The sequence below is a fragment of the Leptosomus discolor genome, chromosome 1, assembly GCF_034619465.1.
Source record: "Leptosomus discolor isolate bLepDis1 chromosome 1, bLepDis1.hap2, whole genome shotgun sequence".
Taxonomy (NCBI): Eukaryota; Metazoa; Chordata; class Aves; order Leptosomiformes; family Leptosomidae; genus Leptosomus; species Leptosomus discolor.
In genome coordinates, this window is record NC_141391.1 from 23,356,874 (window position 1) to 23,384,427 (window position 27,554).

The window sequence follows — 27,554 nt, forward strand, 5'->3', positions numbered from 1 at the left end:
TACACAAAATGACGAAAAAATCATTCTTAAAAAAATAATAATTTGCAGGTTATCTTTAAAAGCGACATGTGAAACTCATCATCCTAACTTTACAAAAGTAATCATTTTGGAGGAGTGGTAGTTATTTTCACACTAATTTTAGAGTGTCTACATACTCTAAAGAGTATACCCATGTGCTCTTTTAAGAGTGTTCACATACAAGAATGGCCTCTTTAGCAACCACAGTCACTGCATCTCACTTCCCACCCTCTTACCATTGCCCAGGAAGATGTCCCCGGACAGACTAACCAGACCTGCATGCCGGGAACACTCCCCAGCAGACAGGCTTCAGCACACGGGGCCCTGCTGCGCCTGGCGCAGTGCCTGTGGGCTCCTGTCTGCACGCTGGTGAGCCCAGTGCCAGGGGCAGCCCCGAAATCACCTGCAACACAGAGGGCAGCCATACCTACTGCTTCTGAGCAGTCGAAGCCCTCATCACTCACCACATGCTCTCATTTCTGATCAAAGGTTTGGTCAGCTTGACAGCTGCCCGTGTAACTCCCATTAACTTGCAGCAGGGCCACAGACAGCAATGAGATACTACTCCAATCATCCACCATCGAGATGCTCACTGTAAGAGCATTAAATCAAAGATGGTTGTGAAAGAAATCAAGCCTTGCTGCAATCTAAAATACTTGGTAATTTGATGAGAAAATATGTGTGTGATTTGTGTTATGTCTGGAAGTTTTCCCTAGCGTGAAAGCCTTTAAAGGAAAAGCAGATCTTTCTTGCAATGTATGTTCTTTTATGTTGTTCAGCCTAGACTGTGGATTGCAGTGATGTCAAAAATGTACATGGAGCGATTGCATCCTGTCTGTGACCTGAAAGAATGACTTTGAAAGTTAGATGTTTCATCTCTACAGTCATATCCTGGATCAACAAACTCAGTCAATAAATAAATACATTTAGTGACAAACCTAGCTTTTTCTGTAAGCTGCAGTTAAACAGGAACTTGATTTGTTTTTTGTATTCACATCTATTCTATAATAATGAATCCAGCACCACAATATCCGAGTACCCATTATAATTAAGATCAGAGAAACCTTTGTGGTACCCGTTTTCCTAAAAATTATTTAAAACACCCTGTCCCCCATTCTCATTCTTTTGAAGTCTTTGCTTTAAGCCTAAGAGCTGAATACAAAGGGCTAGAACTTTTTCGAGAAAGGTTTTTTTTAAAGTGGTGAACTGATTTCACGCAAGAAATAGGAAAACAGAAAACATGAAAGAGGAAACATAAAGTGTTTGGATTTTTCAGTAATTTTTTCCAAAACTGAATGTGCCATTAAAACTTATATTAAAATCCTACTTAAATATCATTTTTTATGCAAAATTTGTTGTCATCCACAACATTTGTAGGACCAGGGCAATTTGGGGCAAAATCTGAAAGGGTTGAGTGAGCTACAGGTCTCAGAAGAAATGTAAAATAGGTACGCCAGATGTATACCTGCAGCTATGCAGTGAAATTTGTGGAAAACTTTCTCATGATTGTTAGAATGTCTTTCAAAGTTCTTTAAGTGCAAACTAATATTAATCCTGTTACCATACTGTTATTGTTGCTATTAATATGTGCCTACTAACTCGGCATTTACCCATTGTTCTAAAAATTGATTTCCAAAGATTAACTTGCTGCAGGTCCGTCCCTGTTGGTCACTGACAGAAGATCAGGGCCCCAAGGGCTGTGTGCAGGCCATGGTAGAGCAGTGCACCCCGACACCTCTTGTTCGCCCTGTGCTCTCTGGGGAGGACCCGCGGCTGGCCCAGCTCTCGAGGCCGTGTTTACCTCAGGAAGCACTGCTGCCTCATCTCGCTACCTCAGCCCGCCAGCGCGGCCACACCAGTGGGCTCACCCAAGCTCTTTGCTTCGGCTGCCTGCGGCCCACCGGGAAAGGATGGGTTTGACCAAGAAAAGCACCCCCCACTCAACACCACCACACGGCCGCCCCGGCCTATTGTGGGGAGCCATCGGTCAACTCCAGCCCCTGGAAGCCCAAACCAGCCGGGCTTTTGTCGGCACGTGGAAAGAGCGCCGTCAGTCCACGAGCAACAGCGCTGGAAGCGCCGAGCCGTGCCCGCGGAGGGCACAGGGCCGCAGAGCGAGCCCTCACCCCTCGCACCACCCAGGGCAGCCTCAGGCCCCCGCCATTAACCACCGCCCCCTCAGGGCAGCCGCGGCCCCGCCCACTCTGAGGCCCCGCCCCTCCCCGCGCCATCGGCACGTCGCGGGGAGAGGGAAAGGGCCGCCGTTCCCTCCCTGCGTCTGACGCAGCGCGCCGCGGGGGCGGGGCGGAAGTGAGGAGGCGGAGGAGGCGGAAGTGGCCGTGCGTGTGGGGCCAAGATGGTGAGTGCGGGGCGGCGGCGCCGCCGGCTGGGGGGGTCGTCGGTCGTCCTCGTGCTGCAGCGGGGCGGACCGGACCGCGCTCACCGGCGCGCCTGTGCCTGTCTACCCGCTTCGTCCGGCCCGGGGGTGGCGGCCGCCGGGCGGGGGGCGCTGGCGCCGTGCTGAGTCACGGGGGTCCGACGCAGCCATGGCGGGCGCTGCCAGGTCGGGGGCCCTCAGCGGGGGAGAGGCGTCCCCCGCCCCACTCCTTGCGCCGGCCGGTCTCCGTTAATGGGCGCTGGGGGCCGGAAAGGCGGTTAAAGCCCTTCTCCTGAGGCTGGGGTGGGACGGGGAGACCGAGAGCCCCGGTGATCCCAACCCCCCCGGGCCAGGGGCTCCGTGCGCCGCGGCCGGCGCGGAGGGAGGCCGTGCCCCCGGCCGCTGTGGTGGGTGGTGGTGGTGTGGCCGCCTAAGACGGACCGGGCGTTGGTGGGACTTGAGCGCGTTGGGTTTTGGGAGTATTTAATGGTTTTCTTTCTTTTTACGTTTAGCTTTCAGTTTGATCTTCCCTCTTGTCGCGTCTTCCAGGTCATGTATGGCTGTAATGCTTTCGCTTACAGCGATCTCAGAATGGCCTGGGCAGTGTTGAGTGTGTTACATCTATGTAATAACAGGTGTCGTAGGGTTTTCTAATAGCTGTTAGGTTCTTGGCAGTTACACGTTGATACAAAAGACCTTAGCTCTAAGCATGCATTTTCTCTTGGCTCTGACAGTGCTGCTGGAGGAAACTCCTGCACTGAGCAGCTCATCACTGGCGCTTTCCAGGGATCATTGCTGTCACCTTCCAGAACTTAGTATACGTTGACCTATTGGTGGAGCAATTTGTGTGGACAATCCTAAAGTCATTTCAATAAAATCAGTCAGGTTTTGAAATGAAATGAAATTTGTGGGCTGGGTTAAGATGGCTTTCTTAATAAGCTCGCAGAGGTGTGTTTTTCTGGTCTTCTGCTACAAGTTACTGTTTTCTCTTTGCTCTTGCAGTTGACTGGCACGCTAGACAACTTGAGTACACCTTGTCCTCTTTATGGCAGCCTTAAATCGTGGATGAAATCAATTTGATCTTACTTGATTGTATCTGTATTGAAGTAAATGAAGGAATGTCCAGGCAAGTTCTATGCTCAGACATGCTCAGCTGAGCGTGGCCTGCCACCTTCCTTTCCATCCCTGCAGCTCAGGGTGGGAATGAACAAGGTGTAATTGCAAGTTTAAGTGTTTCAGCAGATCAAAAAAAAAGTGTTACCGATACCTTTAACTGTTACCACACTCTAGAAGATTCTAATTCTGTGGGGTTTTGTGTTTGGGTGTTGGGTTTTAGAAAGAGACTCTGAAGTTTAGAGCTTGTATACGAGTTGTTTAAGGAGTCTTGGAGCACTTTTTCATTTGTCTGGCCTGGTGGCCCATAGGAGAGGGGTCTGGTTCTGTTAAAGTAATCCTCCCTTTTTTATTCCAGAATTCCAGAGGTGCTGCTTCTCTGTTGAAGGATAGTATCCCAATTACTGAATTTTCAGCTTCAGGACCATTTGAAGGTCATGATCTTCTGCGCAGAGGGTACGCGTTACTTTTTCTTGTTGAATTGTGCCATAGCCAATATTGAAATTGAACTTCAGACATAGGAAGACAGTATGGGTTAAGTGTTTTTTTAAAAAGGTTCTTGGAACACAAAAGCTATGGCCTAAAGTGCAAATTTATCAGATTCTTTCAAGTGTGAATTTTCTGTGAAACATCAGTTCAAGGAGCAGATAACATTAATTGACTTTTGCCTGTGTAGTACTGCTCTTTAGAAAAGAGATGGCAAAGTGTTAGTAATTATGAAATATATATGCTCGTTTTAATATGCACGTATGTGAGTGTGCCATACCATTGTGGGAAACAGTAATTTCAGCTTTGGTACAAAACGTAAAAATAATATTTTTGGGTTTGGCCATTTTACGTGAGTGCAAAACTATGTGTCTTGGAAATGAATCTAAAATAAGCACATGGAGTTTAAAATGTGGGTAATACAGCTGTGAGTAGCAGGGAAGGTGCGTACAATATTCAGTTGCAAAAGTTTGGAGACTTCTAAAATCAGATACCATGTAGCTTGGACATAATTAAATATATGATGTTTTCATTTATTAATATTTTTCTCTATTCCTGAAGGGGATCAAGGAAGAAAAGCTGTTGTTCTGTGTTGTCAAACATAAAAGGATGCCTGAAATGGAGATTTTTTTTTTTTTTCTTCTGGTAGTGCTGTAGTTAGAGGTCTTATTTGCTCTGTGTATTAAGGTGGTTTTTTTTGGTGGTTCAAACTGTCCTAATGGTGTGTCTCTATGGGCTGATGTTTGTATCTGAGAGTAGTTTTGGAATGGAACTTAAAAGGTTATATGCTGGTTAATTTGAAGTTCAATGTTTTTACTTGTATTTCTAGCTTTACAAGTGTGAAAAATGAATTGTTGCCCAGCCACCCACTGGAGTTGTCAGAAAAAAATGTAAGTATAACATCAGATGTAGCTGTCTTCACTCCTGACTAATTAGGAAGTTTAAATTAACGATGTGGTTACTGGGACTGCTTTGCGCTGTAACAAGTAATGAGCAGGGTCTTGCCTTTAACAGAATAAAGATGTTCAACAATAGTGACGTTTTAGTTATACAAATAATGTTGTTGGCAAATGTGTTTAATGTTAGCCTCCCACGTGTGCTCTCTCCTCCTCGAATATGTAAATGGGTTTCCAAGTAGGGATTTACTTAGGTTTGGTCATCTAAAAGTTAAGCTAGTTTTGTATGCAGCCTCTGTAGTTGCGTGGGGGGCACACTGGTCACCTCTGAAGGCAGTGAACTGTTTTGTCTGTAAGTTTACCATATATCTACATTTTCAGACTTTCAGTCTATGAACCCATAAGTCCTTTTCGTTACATTATTTGATCCCATCGAGAAATTTTACACATATGGTTTGTCATAAGTGTATTCAGTCTTGTCCGTCTGAGTCATCGCCCGCAGGCCAGGTAAGAGTGGTCTGTGGACCATAGGCTGAAGGTAAAGGGAGACCAGACTGACAGCCTTGGCTAAATAGGTGGTTGAGCTGAATCTCGTCTCTGGTGCCTGTCTTGTCAGCACAGAAGATTTGGTGTAATAAAACGTCCTGAAGCAACGGCAGTATGTGGATAGAGTGTTCCAAAAGGCTAAGCTAATCATCGTGACGCGGTCTGAATGTAATGTCAAATATATTCTAATTCTAACCGGTGCTGGTGTTGCCTTGAGTTGAAAGGATGATGTCAATGTGATGCCAACATCATGAGCTTATTTTTATAAATACTATAAATGTTTCAGAGCTATTTGTCATTTGTTTTTTTTTTTCTTTTTACAACTGAGTGCTATACCTTAGTTTTTATCTCTGTTCTTACTGTATAAAACCTGCGTAATTAAAAGATTACATGCTAGAGAGAAAAAAAAATGCACAGAAATAATTAAAACAGACAATGTGATCCCCTAGGAAGTATGTGAAGCTTTTACATTGTTTTTTCCACATATTGTTTGGTTAGGTTTTTTGTAAGTTTATGGCTGATTTATTTAAGAATTGCTTTTATGTACATTTGAATGGGAGAAGACTTATCTTAGCCTCAGATAGTTATGGGATTTTTTTACAGCCTTAAATGGTAGATTATTTGGGTACCACTAGTAGAAACCAAATCTTTCTGCTACCCAGATGAGGACCTCTGCCTTTATAAAATAAAAGAAATGGAGAAATAATTTGACCAGAATTGGAAGATTGGATTGAGGCATATAAATTGTATTTTCTGCAAACTTTTGCAGAGCATTCAATATAGGTTGTTATGATGAAGGAAATGCATGTTATGTCTTTGACTTGTGGTTTCCTGTTGTTTTTTTGAGATCCCTTTGTGTCAGTGGGATAATATTCTCGTACTAGTGGGCTTTTGTCACAATAATGAGTACAGGTTTTAAAATAAGAGATTTTTTTGTTTTACTTTACAATACTGTATTGTGTCAACATTGAAGGCATATAGTTGCTACTGTAAAAACCAGATTTGAGACTGGATTACTCAAGCTTAAGTTTAACATTGAGCACAAGTTACTTTTGTGTACTTCAGCATTCGTGAGTCAGCTTTTTCATTAAAAGAATCCTCTACTAAATAGATTTTCTCTATCTTACTGCTCAGTTTTATAGTAGTTGGTAAAATACGGAGCTTTCTTTTGCTTTTCAGAGTCAAATGGAGTATATATGTAGCTCTATCTTTCTACTTGATCAGAAAAGAAGCATTTAAAATGTTTTCAAGTAGTCTTTGATCGGTAACAATAACATCAATTGTGGCTTTCAAGCTTGTGTTCTTACTTTAAACCAGACTTAGCTTCCAATTCTTGACAATATTGTAGTAACATAAAGTAGTGCAAAGCTACACCACTTGGTGGTGTTACATGTCCTGATTGTCAAAAATAATAAAATAAAATTGCTACTATTGATTTGGAATAAAATCCAGAAAAAAGCAATTTCAGTTTCATAAAACCAATATTACTGCATCACTGTCTTTTGGGTACATTTGAGACACATACAATGGAATCACTGAATTTTTATGTATAAATTTAATAAGCATGTTCATTAAGTATGGTGTCACAAATCTCTTCTATGGCTGTACTTGAAAATAACTTTTTCTAAAATAAAAATCAATGTTGTTTGTGATAGTTCCAGCTAAATCAAGATAAAACAAACTTTGCCACGCTGAGAAACATTCAAGGAATCCACGCACCTTTGAAGCTGCAGATGGAATTCAGAGCAGTGAAACAGGTAGGTGTTTTTATCCAACTGCTATAACTTAAACCACTTGAAAAAATGTTTATTGCGGAACGTGCTTTCAGGGAGACATCTTTGTTGAAAACCTTATGTTTCCAAAAAATTCTTTCACTGAACTGATTTTATTAAAACCAACCAACCAAACATTACAATTAATAGCTTCCAGAACAGTCAATATGCTAAAGCCTTTCCTCTGCTGTTCTTTAACTGGTTGCTTGGTGAAGTGGCCACTGCTCTGGCTTTTCTGTGGGCTAGCGTCCTGTAAGCCTTCAGAGAAAAGCAGGAGGAATTGAGTATTAGTTCCTAAAATGAATGCTCTCCTCTGTAGAACATAAGATCTTCATAGGAAGGAATCTGCATCTGTAGGGCAAAGAGACTTAGGGGTCTGCAGCAGATAGTGATTTGGGAGCGGAGGCAGAGGTAACGTGAAACCTGAAGCAGAGAATTTGGTATGTGCTTGTGACTGTTCTGCAGCCTTTCTTGTAAGATTGGGGAGGTCTACAGGGACTTAAGTTCAAAGGTTTTAACGCTTAATTAGGAAGCTGAGTCTGTATCCTTTTCCTTCTTATCTCCTAGGATGGACAGTAACTGGAAGGAGGCTGACTTTGTCCCTTAGGACACATAGAAAGCTCGTTGGTCCTAGTAAACTCTTTTTGGCTTGTTGAAGGTTGTCAAGCTCTTAAGAGTTGTTTTTACAAGGGAGTTGGAGCAATTTTATACTCCCTTCCAGTGATTAGGTGCTACTGAACCACAGTGAGCTGCAGAAATTACTGGTCCTGAAGATGTGAAAGTTGGGCAGGATGTATGAAACTCAGCTGGGTATGATCACAGCTGTGCTGTCTTGAGGGAAAAATCGTTTTCCTAACTTAGTTTAGCACATAGCAGAATATGGGGCAGGTGAGGATATCCTGTTAGTGTGTCTCCACAGGTGTTCCTGAGGGGTGAGTGGGGGAAATAACGGTGATGGAATTTCTTTTACTCTCAGCTTCATGTTAGATATGTAAGTTCTCTTGTGGTTTCATTTTGCTTTACTAAAATATTTACTGTATTTGAACTTCTGACAATTGTACCAGTAGCAATTCTTTGACATATTTTGGGTCTAAAGAGATAGCTATGTCATAATTTTATGGTTGTAAAATACGTTCATGCTATAACTGAAGCATCACTGTTAGTAGTGAATGCAATTGAAAGTACGGATATGCTGTTCTCAAGATATTTAGGATCTGAATGCTGCATGTACCTCTTGAAATTCTTCTGTAATACTGTGGGTGAAGGGTACAGAAGAGTGTTGAAAGTAACTGTGAGTGAAGCTTAAGAATTGGTGGGGATCAGAGAAATAATTATGATTTAAATTAATTGCAAGGGAGATTATGTTTAGCTGTGAAAATCAGTATAGCTATTTCGTTTATAGTCCTGACTTATGTCAGAGATGTAGGAAACTCAGAATGTGGTTTCCAAACACTGCAGTGTATGTCCATCGCTTGATACTTGTCTCAGGGTGTAGCTGTGTTTGTTGCAGTGAGCCTCCCCAGCTTTACGTTTCAGCAAAGGAGAAAAAAAAACCTTCCTTCTTTTTTAAACTACACTATTTGCTGTAGTAGCTACACTGTAGTGAAAGCTATGAATCTAGTGAAAGGCCGTTCTTTTCAAGACAGAGATAAACAATAGAAGATGGTGATATTGGGTAGGTTTTGCTCTCTATGTGTGCCAGTAGTTCTCTTATTTTATCATTTTTGAAGGAAGAAGTGACTTTGCCTGTTGCTTTCCTCAGTTGCTTCAGAATGAGAAATCCAAATATAAACCCCCTCAGTTTCAGGCTTACAGAAAATTGAACTCTTGTTGTATTTTTACAGGTCCAGCGTTTCCCATTTCTTCACAGCTCAAACATAGCACTGGATACTCTGAGGGGAAATGATGAATGCATCAGTTTTGAGGATATCCTTAATGGTAAATACATTCTGTTTTGGATGTTATGGAAACATTTAAAGGTAAAATTTGGGAACTGTGAAGTTCTTTGCCTCTACAGAGTAAGAGAAATGCACAAAATACAAAAAAAAAAATGAATTCTTAAAGGTAAAGAAGCACTGGGGGAAGGAGAAATAAAGGCAGTTCAGCTGCTAGTTGTGTGGAAATCACTCTGAAATATTGAGTAAGCCAGTATTTGCTTGTAGGCTGGGTTTCTAACGGCATAGAAGATTGTACAGTTTCCCCAGAAACTTTTGAACAAATTGTGCAGATTTTGGCAGGTGGAGCTTACAAAGATATGTGTTTTTATAAAGTTCTATAATTAGAAAGAAGGAAAGGCTAGAGAAAAGATACTGAACTAATGAACCAGAGATGTGGCAGTGAGAAGGCTCCCTCAAATTAACTCAACAGTTTGCAGTTGTGTGGTGACTGACTGATAGTTGGTTTGTGTGGAATAGAATAAACCTGGAAAAATAATTTGAAAAAAAAAACCAAACCAAACAACACTTCTTTCTAGCTAAGCTTCTAGTTAAGCATGTGGAAAGAAGCAGAGGGTATTTTGAGGTGGGTTTGGAGAATGGGAAGAGCAAGGGAGACAGGAAACTGGAAATAATGGAGGGGTAAGCGGGAATCTAGAGGCATGAGGTAATTCTGGGATTGTTTTCTGGGATGGATTTATGAGGAGCAAGGGGAGAAATCTTAGGCTATTGTGATTCAGGGGATAGAGCAATGTCAAACATAATTTATTTGGTTATTTATGATGGCTCACAACAAGCTGTTACAGAAGGAAAACACTCCGATACACCCATAAAGAAAGGTGTGTGTTTTCCAAAGTGCAGTCACAGCCTTTTTTCTGGCCTTGATTTTTTTTTTAATTTTTATTTTTTGTATGGAAATGAAGTTCATACTGTCAGTATTGGTGCCTCTGGTCCTTGCACATTCCTTGATAACCTTTGAGTACAGTGGCTAATGTCAACTATACTTTACAGAATGGAGGAAATCTCAGAGATATTTAGGGGCATAGAATTTCTGTGGAACTAGGTGGATAGGTGGAGAAGAGAAAGAACGAGTGTGTCCCAACTAACAGAAGGGAGGAGTGCAGAGAAGTTGCACTGGAAAGAGATGTGGAGCACCTATGAGGAAACGCTGCAGTCAGACTTGAGTTTTGTTAAACACAAAACTGTCAGCCTTGAGATTCAAGCTGTAAGAGACTGTGCTTGTGTAGAACTGGTTGGTTTTACTTGAAGCAGGTGTTGGGCGGGGTGTCCTTATGAAACACTGTTCCACCATAGATGTATCTGTTACCTAATCATTGCTTTGGATAGAGGCTTATGAGTTACAGACCTGCATCATGCAACACTGTCAAAAGTCAATCAGGTAACTGTTGCACTAAGCATTAGAGTGGAAAAAAAAAAAGTGGTCACGTTCATAGTTATTGCTGGTCTTTGTAGCTTGGTAAAAGCCTCATGCTGTTGACTTCTTTTTTTCCAGATCCTTCACAGAGTGAGGTTATGGGAGAACCACACATGATGATGGAATACAAGCTTGGTTTATTGTAACAAAATGTACTCCACAAAAATGTTTTGTGCGTGTCTTTATACTGCAGATCTGAATACATGATACTAAATTGACACTCACAGTGTTAAGCAGTCCTACAGTTATCATTTGCCTTCCTTGATGAAAAGGCACATTAAATGTTTAAAGTCTATAAATTGTTCTGTGCTTGTTGTCAATTATATAAATGTCCTGTAACTAGGTAGTTTAAATAATGTCTCTTCGTACACTGCTCAGGACAATAGCTTCTTAACTATGGAAATGCTATATATGTATACAAGAAATCCCAAAATACCCCTGCATTTTAAAAGTAGTTACTGTAGGAAAATGCATTTAATGGATGTTCTTGCAGAAGAACTTTTTAAGGGGGGAAAGAAGGTATTTTCCATTGAGTAACTCTTTGTTCATGGAAGTTTTCCATACACTTTTTAAACTATTGAATAAAAGTTTGCTATAAATGCTGTTGCGTTCCAAAATATATTTAATCATAAATCAAGAATCTCTCACAACACAAACAGCGTTGTTCCTTTTTCTTGCAATACCTTTAAAGATCCTTAACATCCATGCTGCCAGTGGTATCCTGCTACATACATTTTATTCCCCCCTTGTGACAGTTGCTCACGAGTGAGCCATTACGCTTTTGTGTAGAATTGGAAGTATTGCTGTAAGAAGGGAGCTAAAGGTCTGGATTTTTTCATCTGTGTCCCTGAGAGGATACTCTGGTTTCTGAAAGTAGAAGCAATTTCAGCTTGGAGCTTGAAGAGGTGTTTTAAAATCTGTTTGGGAACACAGTTCAAAAGAGTGCTCCTAGATTCTAGGTATTTTAGTCTTCAGAGATTAAGAAGGAATGCAGTGCCTGGTTACGACGGTACCTCATAAAGCTGCTGCAGTGAGAACATGAAGATACAGCAGTACTGGATGACAAATACAAAAATAATTTTTTGTAAGTTTACCAAAATCATATCTTAATTGGGACAATGAGACACCTATGCCTAAATACACCTTTTAACAGAGCTGGCCACTGAAAGGTTTTGTGTGTGATTAAGGGTGTGTGTGGGCGTGTGATTAAATTAATTTTATTATTCATTATTATTTACTTAACTTCAAATATTAACAACTAGTTTCTGATGTCGTACATGTGCATGTATCGTATATAAATCCTGCAAGGCAGCTAATATGTGGCTATTAGGAAAAAAAGTCTGTGGTTCGAAAGATGACATCTCTTGTCATATGTGTGGAGCTTGAAACAGTATTTCTAAGGCAGGAACTGTCTTTATTCATCAGGTTTTAATGTCTTGGTTAAACTGCTAAGTGCATGTAGTGTTCTGTTGTAGATAATTTTAGCAGAAATATTGCTATAAACCTCTTTGTCACAATCCCAGACATCTCTTGTGCTTTTCAATGTGCTTAAAGCTGCCACAAATTCCCTATCCATGTGGGCGAAAGCCTCTGGCTTCCCCATTTTACAGGGCTTTTATGTGCATCTATTGCAGAATATTGCAGCAAATTAAAAATATTGAGATGACGCAGTGTGAGACACTTTCCTGGAGGTTTTATTTGGTTTTATATTTAAACTTGTTTCAGTTTAGAAGTGAAGATTCTAAAATTGTCTTTCACTTGAGAGTTGCAGAGATTAGAGGCTTGTGCTATGAAATAAAAGCTCTTTCATGCCCTGGTGAGGTTAAACAGAAGACCAATACATTGAATATGCAAGTGTAGACCTACTCACTATTTTGTTTTCCATAGTTGCCCTGGTCTTTCTGTGAACTGATGTACTTTATTAAATATCAAATTGGCTGCTATTTTCTAATGGACAAGTTTCTTGGCAGTTTTGTGTTAAGCAAAAATAAACTTTTTATAAAGCAAGCTTGGAGTTCAGTAGGCTTTGTATTGCTCTAGGCTCAGGCCAGAGAGGCTGAGGGATTACCCTGCCAGGTCTGGGACAAATTAAGGTACAGGTGTGGATTTTTAGGAGGGTTTTCAGATCTGCCTTCCTACTAGTGCTGTTCCAGAAAACAGGGAGCCATGCTACAGTTGTGCACAGTTACTCTGAGGTGAGGAGCTGTAAGGTACCAGTATCCAGCTAGCTGGCCTTTCCTGGTGTCGGTTAAAAGATGGGTGCTATTGAATCTGAGCAAAACTACATTAAGTAATTTAGTAGTTTCTCATTAGCGCAGCGAAGAGTGGACACAGATTAGGAGGATAGATGTAATTTCTAGGTGGTTTTGTTCAACGATTAGTATACTTCATTATAACCTTGGGTGAGCTCAAGCTGTATTCAGAGCAAGGGAGTTGTATTGTTCATTATGTCTGTCAGGAAGCTTAAGGGTTAGCTAGACTGGAAAGCAAATGGTATGTGTAAGGGGCCTGTGCAAGAATTTATGCTGCCAATAAAGTAATGGGAGTCAAACGGGACTGAGGCAAAGCTTTTGAGATAAAAAGGAAGGGTTATGCTTGTGCAGAGTTGCGGTGGGTTGGACTGGGCTTCCTGGCCCAGCTGCTCCTCCCATTTTTACGAGCCCTGTTCTGTAAAGCAGGTGCTTTAAAGTGAGGTGTGCTGGCGAGTGGAGCTGGGACAGACCAGGCCTTGGTCTCCCGTTGGCCCCAGCCTGGGCAAGGGGAGGAAGGTGCTTGCAGATCCACTGGTCTGCTGGGTGCGACACAGGCCCCTGTGCTGACCTCTTGAACACGGCAGTGCTGCCCCTGCTCTGCAAATCCCCACTGCCTCTTGGTGATGATGTTCTGGGCAGCACCCTGTGTTCTCCCCAAGCACATCTTCCTGCACTGATGTTTGTTTGTGATGACCACAAAAAATAGATAATACCATAGTGCTGCTGCTTCTGTTTACACAAATGTTCCTCCACCAGTCATCCCATTGGTTGGTTGTCAAAAAACGAAGCAAGAACCACAAATACAACATAGAGTTTTTTAAAAAAACCCACCAAACTTCATTATTAATTTCTGTCAAAATAATTTGCATTTATATACAAACAGAGCAACTGTTACGAACTTGGAAGATTTTAATAATCTGAAGTGCATTAGTACCTGATTTCCTCAGCTTGCACCATGCTAAGCACATTAAAAACACAGTTCGTAGCCTTCATGTGTTTTGACCTAAACTTACAGCCAGTTCTAAATGCTGCATCTACCAGAAGTACTTTGTACAGCAAAATCAAACCGTAACAAAGCCATTGCTGAAATGTACGCACTCATTGTCATTTGGACTAACGCAATGCCACTGCAGAACTGCCTTGCTTTGTTGCTACTTTCCGACTGCTAGCAGAGGTGTGTGTTGAAGAGGAAGGGAAGGGACACACCCCTTCTTCATTTGCTTTACTTTTTCCAGGCTGTTTTGTGTGAAACAGTTAATTTCATAAAGCCTTACATAACTGCGTAATGAAGAGGCAAGGAAGACAATGTAATCTTTGTGCTGAAATCCTTTACATCAGTATTTTCTTAATCTCCCTACAAGTACTCATTATGTTTTGGACCCTCTGATTATTGTAAAACTTGGCTCACTTCTCCAAGTTGGCAGCAACTTGGGCACCTCCAGGGAGGAGAATTAAGCAGTTTTATTTACTGGCTAATGTCTAAACTAGCTAGGAAAAGCTAATGATCTTTAATTGCCAACATCAGCCTTGATAGTTCAGGACAGAAGTGTAAGAGCTGGCTATAGCAGTGAGCTGTGTAACTATTCATTCCCCATGCCCTGGGTAAACGGCAGTTTTTACCAGTGACAGGTAGGCAGTGGTCTCCTGGATAGTGTAAACTCCCCTTTACCCTATCTGAACCCTCTTTCAAACTTCTCCATGATCACGATACATAGCTTGGAAACAATGCTGCTGTTCAAACAAAAAGGATCTACAATGGTATCATTATGATGTGGTAGGAGTATTTTTTGGTGGAGTACCACTGAGAAGTTCTGCAGAAGTTCTGTTCATATGATGGATTTTAACAGCTGCAAGCAGGTCACCAATTGTACAGCGTATGCTGTGTGCATGTGAAGTTAGTTCCCATCATAGTTGCTTTCCCAGAGTTTTCCTTCTGTAAATGTGAATCATCACTTTACATTATTTTGATTTCTCTACCTAATCAATTTGGGGGCAGAGAGTCACATACAACCTACGTGTAGTTTCAGGGATCAGAACAGTACTGGCTGTCAAACTCTCTCTCAAAAACACGCGTGACTGGTCTTTAACATGGTGTTGTATTTACACTTCTGCTGTGCTGTGCATTCCAGAAGTTAATACTCTGGATAATTTCTACTTAAAGATCTCAAGCGCAAAGAAGAGTCAATGCAGAAACTCATTCCTAGGTCTCACCACTTTGCAGTGTGGCCCTGGGCAAGTCACTTGTCCTCTTTGTTAACTTCTCTTTCTCTGCAACAGGGAGGATAATACCTGTTATGGAAGAAGGTTCTTAACAGCATTTGTAAAGTGCTCTGAGGATGAGAAATGCTGTTCAGGTGCTCATAAATTATGCTGCATTCATTGCAAGATGATGAGATGCGTGATTCAGATTTGGTCACCTCGTTTCAGGGTTGTTAAAAAATAATCAAAGAGCCACTGAAAGAAATGTTATTACAGCCTTTCACTAGAAGAAACATTTAAGCTAAGTTCAGCCAACTTAACTAGAAAACAAGAAATATCTATGGGACAAAAAATAGAGGTGTCTGTATGAAGTCCCTAATACATGGAAAACAACAAAAATAAATGTGCAATATGGCTTCTGCAAAACGTAGGCATAGGCCTAACTTCACACTCTGCAAGCTGGAAAATTTCTAAGTATGACAGTTCTGTGTGAAAATCCATTTTAAGAATGAAGTCACAGGCAAGGTCCACACATCATACATTAAACTTGCACAAACACTCCGCTAACTGCAGAGCAGTAAGTCTACTTACAGCAGGTGCAAGTACTGACTCCAGTTTGGTTGCTTTCTGAAAAAAAAAGTACCTTTTAGTTTAGTAATTTTAGACAGGTTTGGGGGCTTCACCATTAAGACAGGCGTTTTAAGGTGTATACAGTGGACTCAGTACTCAGCTGGCATGAGCTGCACTGGCTTCAGCAGAATTGCCAGCACCCTCTAAATTGATAAGCTTATCTCTGTTGCCCCACTTAGAATGATACAAGATGTATCACAATCCACAGCTGACATTCTCAAACTTGAGAAAGGGTAAGTGGAAAGAGAGTATCATCCTACCTTATTCTTTTAATCGTGCTGAAAGCAGCATTAAAATCTCCATTGCCAGCCTATTTGCATAGTTAAGTATAAGAGCTACCTTTATTCAAGTGCTAAAAAGAGACTGGATAAAGAGTGCTACCAATGTAGTGCTTATTGCTGCAGGGCCACTTTGAGATTGCATCTGCAACTGTGGTGTTATCTCTGTGGTCTCTGTATGACATAACGGTCTCTGCCATGTCAGATCAGAAAACCCAGGTAGGTGAAGCCTTTGCTCAATTATCAACGCTTTCTATGCTGGACACTTCTTCAGGTACAAGCAGAGCCAAGTCCTCCCCATTCCAGCTTGTGCACAGAAGCCAGCTGTAAGACACAGATAAGACAGATATCTTTAGCTGAGACAGTGAAGTACAGCATGCTGATTCAGCACCAAACACACCCGAGAGCTCTGTTACAACCATCGTCTGTGGCACAACGCTGTTGATGTATCTTAGCAAAGGCAGTGATTTGCCCTTATTACACAAGTTAGACAATATCATTACTGCTGTCTTTGACTAGTACTAAACTACTAAGCCTGATCTATTATAGACTGGAACAACTACCCTTTCTGCTCTCAAACAGTGAAACCGCATGACACTCTCAAAAGAAAGGTTTTAGAGAAAACCTTTATCTGAGACTAATGACAGAAGGAAAAGAAAATTAACATCCAAAATTTAGGCTGATGATGGACTACAGTCCTGACTGCAGGATAGACTAATTGATAGCAAATACCTGTTGCCTTTTGTACAGAAGAGAGTGCTGTCTTAAACAGAAACCTTCCCTACCATACAGCACTGAACTAAACTAAAACTAGTATTTAATAAAACAGAAGTATTCAGTGGGCCTTTGTTACTATAACTGAATTTCGCACTTAATTTTATTACTTTACTGAACAGTATTCTCCACACTCTGCACAAGACCCCTTTGCTTCAGTTCCCTCAGGTCTGAGACCCATCTCTACCTTAGTCTTAAGTTACCATTAGTGCAGCTTCTCTGAACAGACTGTAAAACACTGTGATCAGGCAGGCACAGACTTGAAATTATGTGAAATGTTATAAATCTACAAAATTATCACTGCCTATTTAAAACTTAAAATGCAGCTGATATAGCAATAAAAGGTCACTGAGGTAAAGTCCAAAATTAGGAGAAAAGATAGAAGTCTCCAGCAAAAGTACCATCATCTTAAGAAAAACAGCATTCCCTCCCCGCCTCCCCAGTATAAATCTATCTAATGAAAAGTGATCCCTTTGTCATTTAGATCTATGTTCCAGCATCCTAAAAAGACATAATTTATATTGGAAACAATGTAAAGTGAACTTCGCTTTTGTGAATTCTCATGAATAATGACTTTTCACTGTCAGTATTACTAGATGATCACTAGATATGATTAGATGCAAATGCTATAGAGGCATTTTTTTAAAATATGTCTAGAGGTTTATTCATATAGGCTTGAAGTTAGTGCAGATCTTTTATAGATTTTGATGGCACTGGGTCACAAGCTACCCATGACCAAGGACTGGGACAGATAACTTTCCATTAAATTCACTGAATGAGTGGTCATGTTTATAACCCTCATTAGCATCTAGAAGAGCTCAGACTGCAAAACTAAGCTCATGTCTTTCAAGTGACCTGTTACTTTTGTTCTTTGTCAAAGGCTTTCCTCCGGGACATCTGTAAAGGTCTCAAACCAAGGGAAAGCACACACATGCAGTCAAGGGTATGGTGTATCCCACTAGTAGTACATTAAGGGTAGATTGCAGTTTGGGGAAATTAGGTGACAAGTTCATAGCACAGAGCTGAGGGGAGGTAGCTGGATCAGGGCCAGAATGGGACTGATGATAGAAAAACTCCAGCAAAGGTGTAGGGAGGTAGGTTTTGAAGAGAGAAAAAGTGTAAAACTAGAGCTACCAGAGCACACTAGAAAATACCGAAGTTTGAGAACTACTGCATTAAACCATACAGCTTCAACTCGTGTCAAAACAGAAATTATTGGCAAAAGCAGCCAGAAGCACCCCCCTGATCTGTACTTACCACAGGACAGACAATGGAATTAGACAAATGCCTGCTGATAAGAGGAAGCTAAAGCCTGAAAACCATGCAACAGTAGCTGCATAGAGACTATTAAAAACTGAAAGTGAAACAGTGCCGGTCACAACTTCTAAACAGGCAACACAAGCAAACACAGCACCTGTCAAAAACAAATGGATGAATTACAAACAAAACAAAATAAAATCAAAACCCCTTCAAAGTACTGCAGTCTTTAAACTTGTTTTGAAAGATCTATCTATCTACAGTATTTTAGCAAGTATGCAAGTAACAAGCACCCGAGTAGCATATGTCTTTGCTACAGAACTGTCTTCTGTGGGGTCTTCTACAGGAGTCTTGGTTTTTAAATTAAAAAAACAAAACAAAACAAAAAACCCCACAACATTTTGTTGATGGAAACTATTTTTCTTTGCTACTATTCTTTCTTAAATCTGCTTATCACATGAAGCTTGAACCATTCATCCTCCCTAACCATGTTCTGCACATTTCCATCCTTTACCCCTTCAAATTCTCCTCTTGATTCTCACTCTTCCCTTTCTTATTTTTTTCTTCTCTGATCTTTACTCTTGTATGTGGAAAAGGCTCTGTTCCAGCAAAGGATGCAGCAAAGCACATAATCATCTCCTCATTTTTGAAAGGAAAGAAACATTTTTTGCACTGGACTACCCACTGGGGCGGCAGTCTATCCCATCACTGTCTTGCTGAACACATTTTCCCAAGCTACATTCATATCCATGGGACCATAAACAAAATCACAATAGGTAAGCAGGAAAGGATGAGAAGAGGCAACCTGATTCCTGCATCAAACTACTCAATCAGCCAAAGCCCTACGAATGCCAAGAAACTGCAAAACCAGAGGTTACGTTAGCATATTTAAGTATAAAGATACTTTTGTTGTAGTGTATAAAGATACGTCTTTTAAAAAATAAAACCAAACAACTCAGGAGAATGCTTCTAGAAAGTATATGCTCCCCAAAATCTAGAACGTATATGCCCCCCAAAACCAAAACATGGGATATTAGAGCCACATTTTGAGGCCTGACATGCTTTATTCTGTGTTCCATAAGGAAAGGACTTTGAGAGGTGATATGTCTTTTGGGACACGTTTAAGTAGCCACAGGCATCCAGGAAGCCGGGTACATAGCTCAGGCTCCAAGTCTAATCGTTTTCAAGTGCTTTGAAAGTTGACCACCTACTGCTTACACCTTTCTAAATTATTAAGTGTGACATTGACTAAATAACAGAAATATGTCATGTCAAAATCTTGTGAATGTAGAAGCACTTGTGAAATCACATCTGTATAAATCTTGAGCATTCCTCTGCTTCAAGTTCCCCATGGTCTTTATTTTTAGAGCAACATCTTTGAAGGCTGAAACTTGCAGTAGTTTTTAAACACAATGTCGTTTATATTAAATTCAGAATCAAAAGCCATTAATATCATGACACAGGGTCATATTATATGGAACTTGAAAGAAAAGCAGTCTTAAAATACCCACACATATCTGTTTGTTTAAAGGTAATCTTGCCGTATCTCTGTTCTGAAGTATCATATTATTGTATTGCTTAAAACCAAATTCTACTCACCCTGTTCACCAGCGAGAACCACTTTTGATAGCATGGATCGCAGAACAGGGAGAGGCATAAAGCAGAGCAAAGATGGCACTCTTACTGTAAAGCAATGAATCAGTCATGAGACATGAAGTAATAAAAATCCAGGACTTTATAAATACTTTGCAAATGAATTTGTCATAATCCTTTTGAATGCTCAGTTCCCTAAAAAGTAAAAGGCAATACAAAAGTCAAACTAGAAGTGCACTGAGACCCAATTATCCAAGCACAGATAAATTAATAAACCAAATATATCTGTATGGTACTAAAACCAAATCATAAGCAAGTAGTTCCATTCTCTCACCACACACATCATCTTTTAATTAAATCCTAAATCAGCCTAACCAGCCTTGTATATTTTACCTCTCTATGACCCTTTCAAGACAGAATGTCCAATATCTACCAACTGCACTCACTACAGATAACATAGCAGTATTTTCATACATATTGTTGACCATGGAACAACTGATTCTGAACTCACCTAAAAACATGAGCAGGGTAGTTTTGGCAAAGGCAGCCATCACCATTCCTCCAATGTAAGAAAACATCCCAATAAAGACAATATAAATGTCTTTGAGACATTTGGAAAATAAGTAAACTCCTAAAAAACTGGTCAGAGAAACAGAAGTGAACGCCGCTGCTCCATATCCAATGTATACTTCATTCCAGCAGAGTGGCTCATCCAGTTCATAGAGTGTAAAAAGTGAACTCCCACCAACCATAGTAAACAAATAAGTCATAAATGCAAAAAGTAACACAGTTATTAAAATTCTCTTTTTATAAGGGGCAGTTTTAAAAAGCATGTACACTCCAGAAAATGTCTCTCTAAGAAGTTCTTTAAACGATACTGGTGCCTCATGTTGGAATCCAGATACGCCCACTGAATCTTCCAGAAAAAATAAAATATAGATAATATTAACAACATGAAGCAGAGATGCTGTCACAAACGTCCATGTGAAGCCTATTCCTCTTAGAAAGTAGCCAGATGACAGTCCTGCCAATCCAGACACAACTCCATAAATCAAATCCACCACAGCTATTCGCGTTGTTTTCTGCTTCTCATCATGACACACGTCTGCTATAAAAGCAAAGCCTCCTCCAAGGAAAGTTGCCATACTCCCAAACAGTCCAGTAATAAATGCAACAGCAAATAGAACAGAGAGTGACAAGGAAAAATATGATATTACAGTGAGGCAAATATTAGCAATCAAAGCTCCCATTGATGGTAAAACTAAAGACCTTTTGCGTCCCTGGCGATCCCCATTAGATACAATGACAAAGGCAACTATAAGGCTGGGAACAGCCCCAGTTAAGTCCAACTGCATATTAAGCACAGAGGCTTTTTCTTGAACTTCCTGCAAAGAGAAAACAAAAATAATTGTAAATGCTATAATACATTGTAAAAAAACCCACAAAACTATAATAGTATTACACTTACATAATGACTAGCATGCAATATAATGAATGCATAGCACAGTACATGTTTATAGATTATAAATTATATTATAAACCATAATATATAATATCCTTTTATAAGATTATATGAGATCATAATATGCTACGCTATAATAACATACACGCCACTATTGTATAAGAATGCATTATATTACAGAATCGCTAATATAAACGAACTGCATATTCAGAGACTTCCACTTTTGTAATTTTACCTTCAGCATTCTTCAAACATCCCATGTTACATTTTATGCCAGAACTTATTTCTTAAAATACGGTCTTACTAATACTCTTGACAGAGAAGTTTCAATGGAGACAAGAGACAGTTCTTTTGGACATGCATTTACAAGAGCTGGTGCTTACGCTGTGCCTCCTTCAGTGCAAGGTATGGCAAAAAGACACTGGGCCTATTTTAGTCTTTCAGAAATCAGCAGTAAAATGGTCTTCGATTGAGGAACACACTCCATGCTCCCTACTCACAGGAGATCATTTTTCCTCCCAAATTATCCTACTGAGAGGGTTACAAGGAACAATGCACTGACTAGCATATTGTGCAAGTAAACAGATCAGAATTTGCTCTGACATCCCAATGTACAATGCTAATAACAATAACAACAACAACAATAAAAATGTGAAACACGGCTTTAAAAACTATACCGACTTGCAGATATGTGAATTAAAATTTTAAAACACTGGAAAGCTGAGTTCAGAAACTGTCCAAATCAGTGATGTCTCTATAGATATGCCTCAGCAGGTATTTACATGAGGAACAGCAGGTAACACTATGACAATAAACTGTAAACACTCATTATGGGAGAAATCCCTGAGTTCCTTTTAATGGAATTATAAAAAGAAAATGTAACTGAAAAACAACCAGTTAACAGAACATGAATAGCTGCAGAAAAAAAGAACTAAAGAAAAGTTAATTAAAAAAAAGACTATCTTGTTATGAAGCCAGCTGCTAAATGATGCCCAGCAAGCTAATTCAGATCTTGTTTTTAATACGTTGATGCAGGACAGACAGACAGCAGCCATGAGAGCCCTTTCAAAGACAACCACCTGATCAGACAGAAGCGCAGCAGGGGAAAATGAAGGAACTTCATTCGCACAAACCCTTTATACTCTGAAAGATAAACTTTCAGATGCAGAGAGTAGTGTCACTCTGAAAGTTTTCTTCAAGTTTTCTGAGGTATCACACTGACTTGGGCTGGGGTGGCACCCTTCAATCAGTCGCGGGTAAGCCGTGTAAGTCTTCCCAAACCATTCTCAGCCTGTATTCAAGTCATCTGTATTCTATGTTTCAGGTGTTTCCTCTGTAGCTAACAACATCCTCACTAAGTAGCATCCAAAAGATAAAAACCCCCTAGAATTTCCAAGAATGTACTTTGGACAATTTTAAAAGCCGATGAATGCTTTATAAGTTCATATTTATATTTACAGACAAAGACCACTAATTTCTAGTTCAATCTCTTCCTTTGTTTACAAGATACCAGGTTTTATTGCAAGCGGAAAATTCAACTGATCCTGAGGCCCTCAGTGAAAGCCCTCAAGATCCCCAGCACTCTGGAGCCTTTTGCTGTCTTCCCTTATGGTGTCTGACTACCTTAGGATTCATGACATCCTGTCCACTGGCCAGCACTGTTGCCAGCCTGGAAGGGTCAAAACCATGAAGACTGAACAAACCAAGATGGAAAATCTGATCTTTAACTCCTCCCCTGCTGACAAAGAGAACTCTGTGTAGTTGCAGGCATTGCTTCTTTACTAGGACGACTATGTTCAAAGTAACGAGCATCAAAGAAATGCTAATACATCAGAAATAAAACTAAATGTTATTATATATCATCTCAATGCACATTAACCACACAATACAAATATTATTGCCAAACCATAATGAAGTGTAAAGCTGAAGGAGTAAAACAGCAAAGACTTGGGTTTCAATTAGATGTGCAACATAAAGAACCTGGCTACTCATCCAGATACCACAAATGACCATAATCTTGCTGACATAAATGACTTGTGGTCTGCTGAAAAGAAGACTAAAAGACAGAAGTACAGGAAAACACCATTTAGAGTGTAAGGCACTGACCTGCCTACTTTATGTTTTTCTAAAGTCAGTGGAAAGGAATATAGAAAATGATAGGTCAAATCCTCAGCTGCTTTAAAGTCATGTAACTCTATTAAATAATCAATGGAACTACATACATTTGAAAAGAAAGGTTTAGTTTTTTAACCTGCAAATTCACTCTACTCGGAAAAAATACTCATGGTGGACAGAAATAGTTCTTAAAATCATAGATTTCAAAATTAAAACAATGAAAATGAAGAAGCAATTCACTTATACAAGGATTAAATTAAGGGAGAAGTGTATCATCTGAGGCTGACCAATGTACAGGACAATAAACTGACAGGCTTATAAAATTAAAAAATATTACTGAGTAGCAAAGGAAAATGCATGGATGGGATAGTAAATAAACTGGATGATAAAATAATGTTTAATTATTAATAATATAGCTCTTCTGAGAAAAAAAAAAAAAAGGATTATCCAAGCCAGTGATTGGAATACTTCAGTTTGTAGTCAAATTACGTTTGAACTCATCATAACACCACTAACTTGCTTCAAATTGTAAGAAATAATTAATCTAAATGCTGCAAAGACTATCCATTTTGAACAATATTCTGCTTTATTGCAGGCTCCAAGTGATTTTTGTCTTCAATTTCCTTTTACATTTTGCTTTGAAACAGGTGAGCTTAGTATAAAGCTTCTCCATTCTCAAACAGAAGGACTTACACTAAATTAACTACTAAGGGAGGTAAACAGGGCCTGTTGGAAACACTCCTAACAGCAAAATTCACAACATCTGTAAACCTAAGTCAGTTAGGATGGTCTTGGAAAATCCAGAACACCTACTTCACATATCCTCAGGAAAGGCCCGGGGACGGAGTTACTGGTCTGTTCTTTGGCCCATACACAGGACTATTACTCAGCACATAGGCCAGGTTCTACTGCAATTAATGGGGGTTTTGAGCATTTTACACTCTTACACTACAGTAACAAGTGTGGTATCAAAATGCAGGCAAGACATGCAGACAAGAGCATAATTGTTCCAAAGCTCATGCCCTGCTGGCAAGCACTGAAATAGAGGGAATGGAAATTTGGCAGGAAAGGGAAACAAAGAAGTTCTGTTGCCTGTTATTCAACTACTGTCTTGAAGGACTCATGTTCTCAAATATCAAGTTAATTATACTTTGTAACCTTTATGCCAAAAAACCTGTAATGTGTGAATTCACCACCACATCAATTGGAGATGGTATCCAAACTTCAGCTGAAATTAAGCAGTCTGCTTCAGTGTTTGGCAAAAAGAAATATGAAGTCTTACACACTGAGCCACAGGCGATTGCAATTTGAAAATCAGATTGAATTTGGGGAGTTTCTAGCAAATGCAAACTGCAGAAATGTTTGTGAAATGGAGGTTTCTTGATGGGCTCTGCAATTACAACTGCATGCATCCCATACGGTTTTCTGAGAGTTGCTCCTTCCATATGACAAGATTCTGATGCACAGCACCAAACAGGAAGCTAATACTACAGAAAACACTTTGGTTGAGAAACAAGCATTACTCAGACAATAACTGGTTATCATCTCCAAATCAATTCCAACGGGTGGCATATATTACCTTCCCCAGCTGATGTGTTAGCCTAGAAGGCACGCTGGACTACAATTCTATTGACCTTTTTACTTTCACATTCTTTCTACTAAGATCAGGAAGAACCTACTCCACACTAAAAATCCCAAATTATTTCTTTTATTATTTTCAATGGAAGCATGTTGCATTAAAATTTTTCTTTTACACATGACAAATGAGGCAGATAAGCTCAGGTCTTCAGTCTTGTGCATACGCAGCACATCGAGATTCAAATCTGGGATGTGAGCAAAAATTTTCAAGTGCCACCATTTCAGCAGCACAGGGGAATGCCAGCTGTTTCCATAACTCCATCTTCTGTGTAATTTACAGTCTGAGTCATCTACTTTTCTGACCCTACAGTGATTTCACGTTCCATTTAATCCAACCTAACTGCCACTTGTTGCCAAGGATGGTTCTGTTGTACCTCTTTTGGAAATGTGTTCCCTCTGCAATGCCCATGTTAGATAAAGCAGTCATGGGACCACAGAGTGTGTCAGAGCAGTGCACCGCATCAGAAAAAAAACAACACTTAAAAAGCAACAAACTCAAAAAGAGAGATGCGCTTTCTGTTGGATGAGTGCCCCGATCAAATCCAAACCGTAACCTGTAACTGCAGAACTGTGAGATACACACATGGGGGGGAGCAACAGGGAGAAGAGGGGAAAGGAAAATGGAGTATGATCATCTCTTCTGCTGGCAGCCCAGAGTTAGCTCTGCCTCAGCTAGCATTAAAACTGCATTGGAAGTGCAATGGAAGAGGTTCCAATCGACAACTAGCTATCCAGCATGCTGAATCATGAAAAAGTGCTAAACATGTAATTGACCAGGGGATGCTGTCATCTTGACATCTTCGTATTTCAAGAAGGCAGATGAGCACTCTGAATGGTAAACCATCACTTACATTTGATTGTGCAAAGATCAGTTTAATTTTTTTTTTTCACATTTTAAAATTACAACATTTTTTTATTTTAATCGCCCCCATTCTTCATTCCCGTAATTCCTCTGAAATAAATGTGTTCTAAACTAGATCTTATTCCTGAAAATTACAGGACATTCGCTAAACATAGTTATAAAGAACACTAGAAGTCACAGAGACAACCGATGGCTCATAAACACATGCACAACAGTTACTCGAAGGAGGAGCCTTCAGTTGTATGCGCTGTAATGTCAGCCCAATGCCAATTTGGGCCCAATCCTCTCAGATGATTTTCAACTCCTGCTAAAATACAAATTTATCTCAGCATCTTCCTGGAGACAGATCTTTTGTCTTTAAAGCACTACAACTACCTACAGCATTACACAAGAGCAACGAGACAGAAAAGCGACAGCAGCTTACAAAACTACCGCTTTTCCGCATAGAAAAGGTTAAGCAACTTTATATAAAAGGAGGTTATGCTGAGACAGCACCTCCTGGCTGCAAGTTTATTTACAATTGCTGTTTTTTTCCCCCCTCTTACCTTCTGCTTGATATAAGTAGGGCTACTTTTATTCTGCTCGCAGTAACTGGCGTTGCTGTCGCTTACGAAGGTGGAGTTGTACTCCTGCTCCCACAGCCGCCGGTAGATGAACTGCTGCGCCAGCGGGCTGGTCAAGGAACAGGCGAACATGTAGACGAAAATAACGGGCTCCACGCACAAAACCCTCCTCATTGCTGGGTTTGGGCTTTAACCCTCTGTACCAGAAAACAAAACGCAATTACTCACGCCGCGAAGGTAAAACACCCGACCTCGCCCCGGCCGCTGACAGCCCCCAGCCGCTCGGGAGACCCCACCAACGACACACTCCCCCCGCCCCGAACGGACCTGCCCCGCCGGCCCTGGCAGTGCCCCGTCCCGCCGCCTCCTGCCTCGGTCGGGCTGTGCCCCGCGGAGGGTGCCCCCGCCCGCCGCCCGCTCGCCTCCGCCCCGCACCGGCCGCCGGCGGAGGTCACGGCGGTGCGTGACACCGAGAGGCGGGACGAGGAGGACAGCGGCGTCCCTCAGCGCAGGAGTGTCCCCCGCCCCCCCGCCGGCCCGCCACCGCCCCCCCGGGCCGCCGCCGCCGCCGCGAGGACGAAGCCAGGCGCCGCCATCTCGCCCCGCTGTCCCTCAGCCCCTTGCGGCCTGCGGGCGGGGCGCTGCGGCGGGCGGGCCCGCGGCCTGGAGCGGCGGAGCGAGCCGGGGCGGGCCGCCGGGCCGAGGAAGGCAGCCCCGGCGCGGCGGCTGTCCCCTGGGGGCTCGGCAGGACGAGGGGACGTGGTCTCCTCCGCGGCCTGGGGGCAGTCCTCACCCCAGGGGAGGACAAGAGCCTCCCCCCGCGCTGTTTGTACCCGTGCCAGGGGACGCGTGGGGTCGCTGCTAGAAATCGTGACAAATCAGCATTTCGCGGTTTTACCCCCGAGCAGCAGCACCTGCTAAGCACTGCTGTCGCTCAGTGTTTACTGGGCCAGAGAGTTTGTTTTGGCCGGTTACGCAACGAGGATCTTGCCAGCGGTGCCGCCGGCCTCGTTTGACACCGCAGCGGTGAAGCCGGCGCTGCAGCCGCCGCTGCCTGGTGCTCGGCTGGCCCCGGGGGCTCGGCCTGCCCGAGGGGCTAACGCGGCCCCGCTCTGGCCGGGAAGGAGGCTGAGGGTTGCTTCTGCTCCGTGCTGCCGTGTTTCCTGCTCTCAATTGACAGGATTTAGAGGTTATTTATTACAGCTGCTCCTCTGCGACATCCTCTTGGTTTGTCGGGGTGTGTAAAAGCAACACTCGTTAGCCACAAGCTAGTCTTGGGTTAATACATCTCATCGTCTCCGAGTCTGACATAACTGGTGCTATGAAGGTATGGTGGCCTTTGTCAGAGCAGCTG

At 41.4% G+C, this 27,554-nt stretch overlaps 2 protein-coding genes across 4 annotated transcripts; one reads left to right on the forward strand and one right to left on the reverse strand.

Moving 5' to 3' along the window:
- The first annotated feature begins 2,327 nt into the window (after positions 1 to 2,327).
- On the forward strand, positions 2,328 to 11,180 carry POMP (proteasome maturation protein). Its single transcript, XM_086476290.1, has 6 exons — positions 2,328 to 2,377; positions 3,867 to 3,964; positions 4,824 to 4,884; positions 7,092 to 7,193; positions 9,053 to 9,146; positions 10,656 to 11,180. The coding sequence occupies exons 1-6, from the start codon at positions 2,375 to 2,377 to the stop codon at positions 10,721 to 10,723; spliced, it is 426 nt and encodes a 141-aa protein (XP_086332416.1). The 5' UTR covers positions 2,328 to 2,374; the 3' UTR covers positions 10,724 to 11,180.
- A 2,457-nt stretch (positions 11,181 to 13,637) lies between these two features.
- SLC46A3 (solute carrier family 46 member 3) lies at positions 13,638 to 27,052 on the reverse strand. Of its 3 annotated transcripts, XR_015183987.1 has the most exons (7): positions 26,528 to 26,573; positions 26,183 to 26,397; positions 20,072 to 20,945; positions 19,567 to 19,650; positions 17,968 to 18,124; positions 16,040 to 16,260; positions 13,638 to 15,655 (listed from the first exon to the last, which is right to left on the reverse strand). XR_015183987.1 is itself a non-coding variant. In XM_086476308.1 (6 exons), exons 2-6 carry the CDS (start codon positions 26,372 to 26,374, stop codon positions 16,173 to 16,175), a joined length of 1,395 nt encoding a protein of 464 aa, XP_086332434.1. In that variant the 5' UTR covers positions 26,375 to 26,397; positions 27,034 to 27,052; the 3' UTR covers positions 13,638 to 16,172. The 3 variants fall into 3 exon arrangements, 2 of the variants coding, with proteins under 2 accessions (XP_086332434.1, XP_086332425.1); XM_086476308.1 differs by lacking the exon at positions 26,528 to 26,573 and adding an exon at positions 27,034 to 27,052 and having other exon boundaries at positions 13,638 to 16,260; XM_086476299.1 differs by having other exon boundaries at positions 13,638 to 16,260.
- Positions 27,053 to 27,554: the final 502 nt, after the last annotated feature.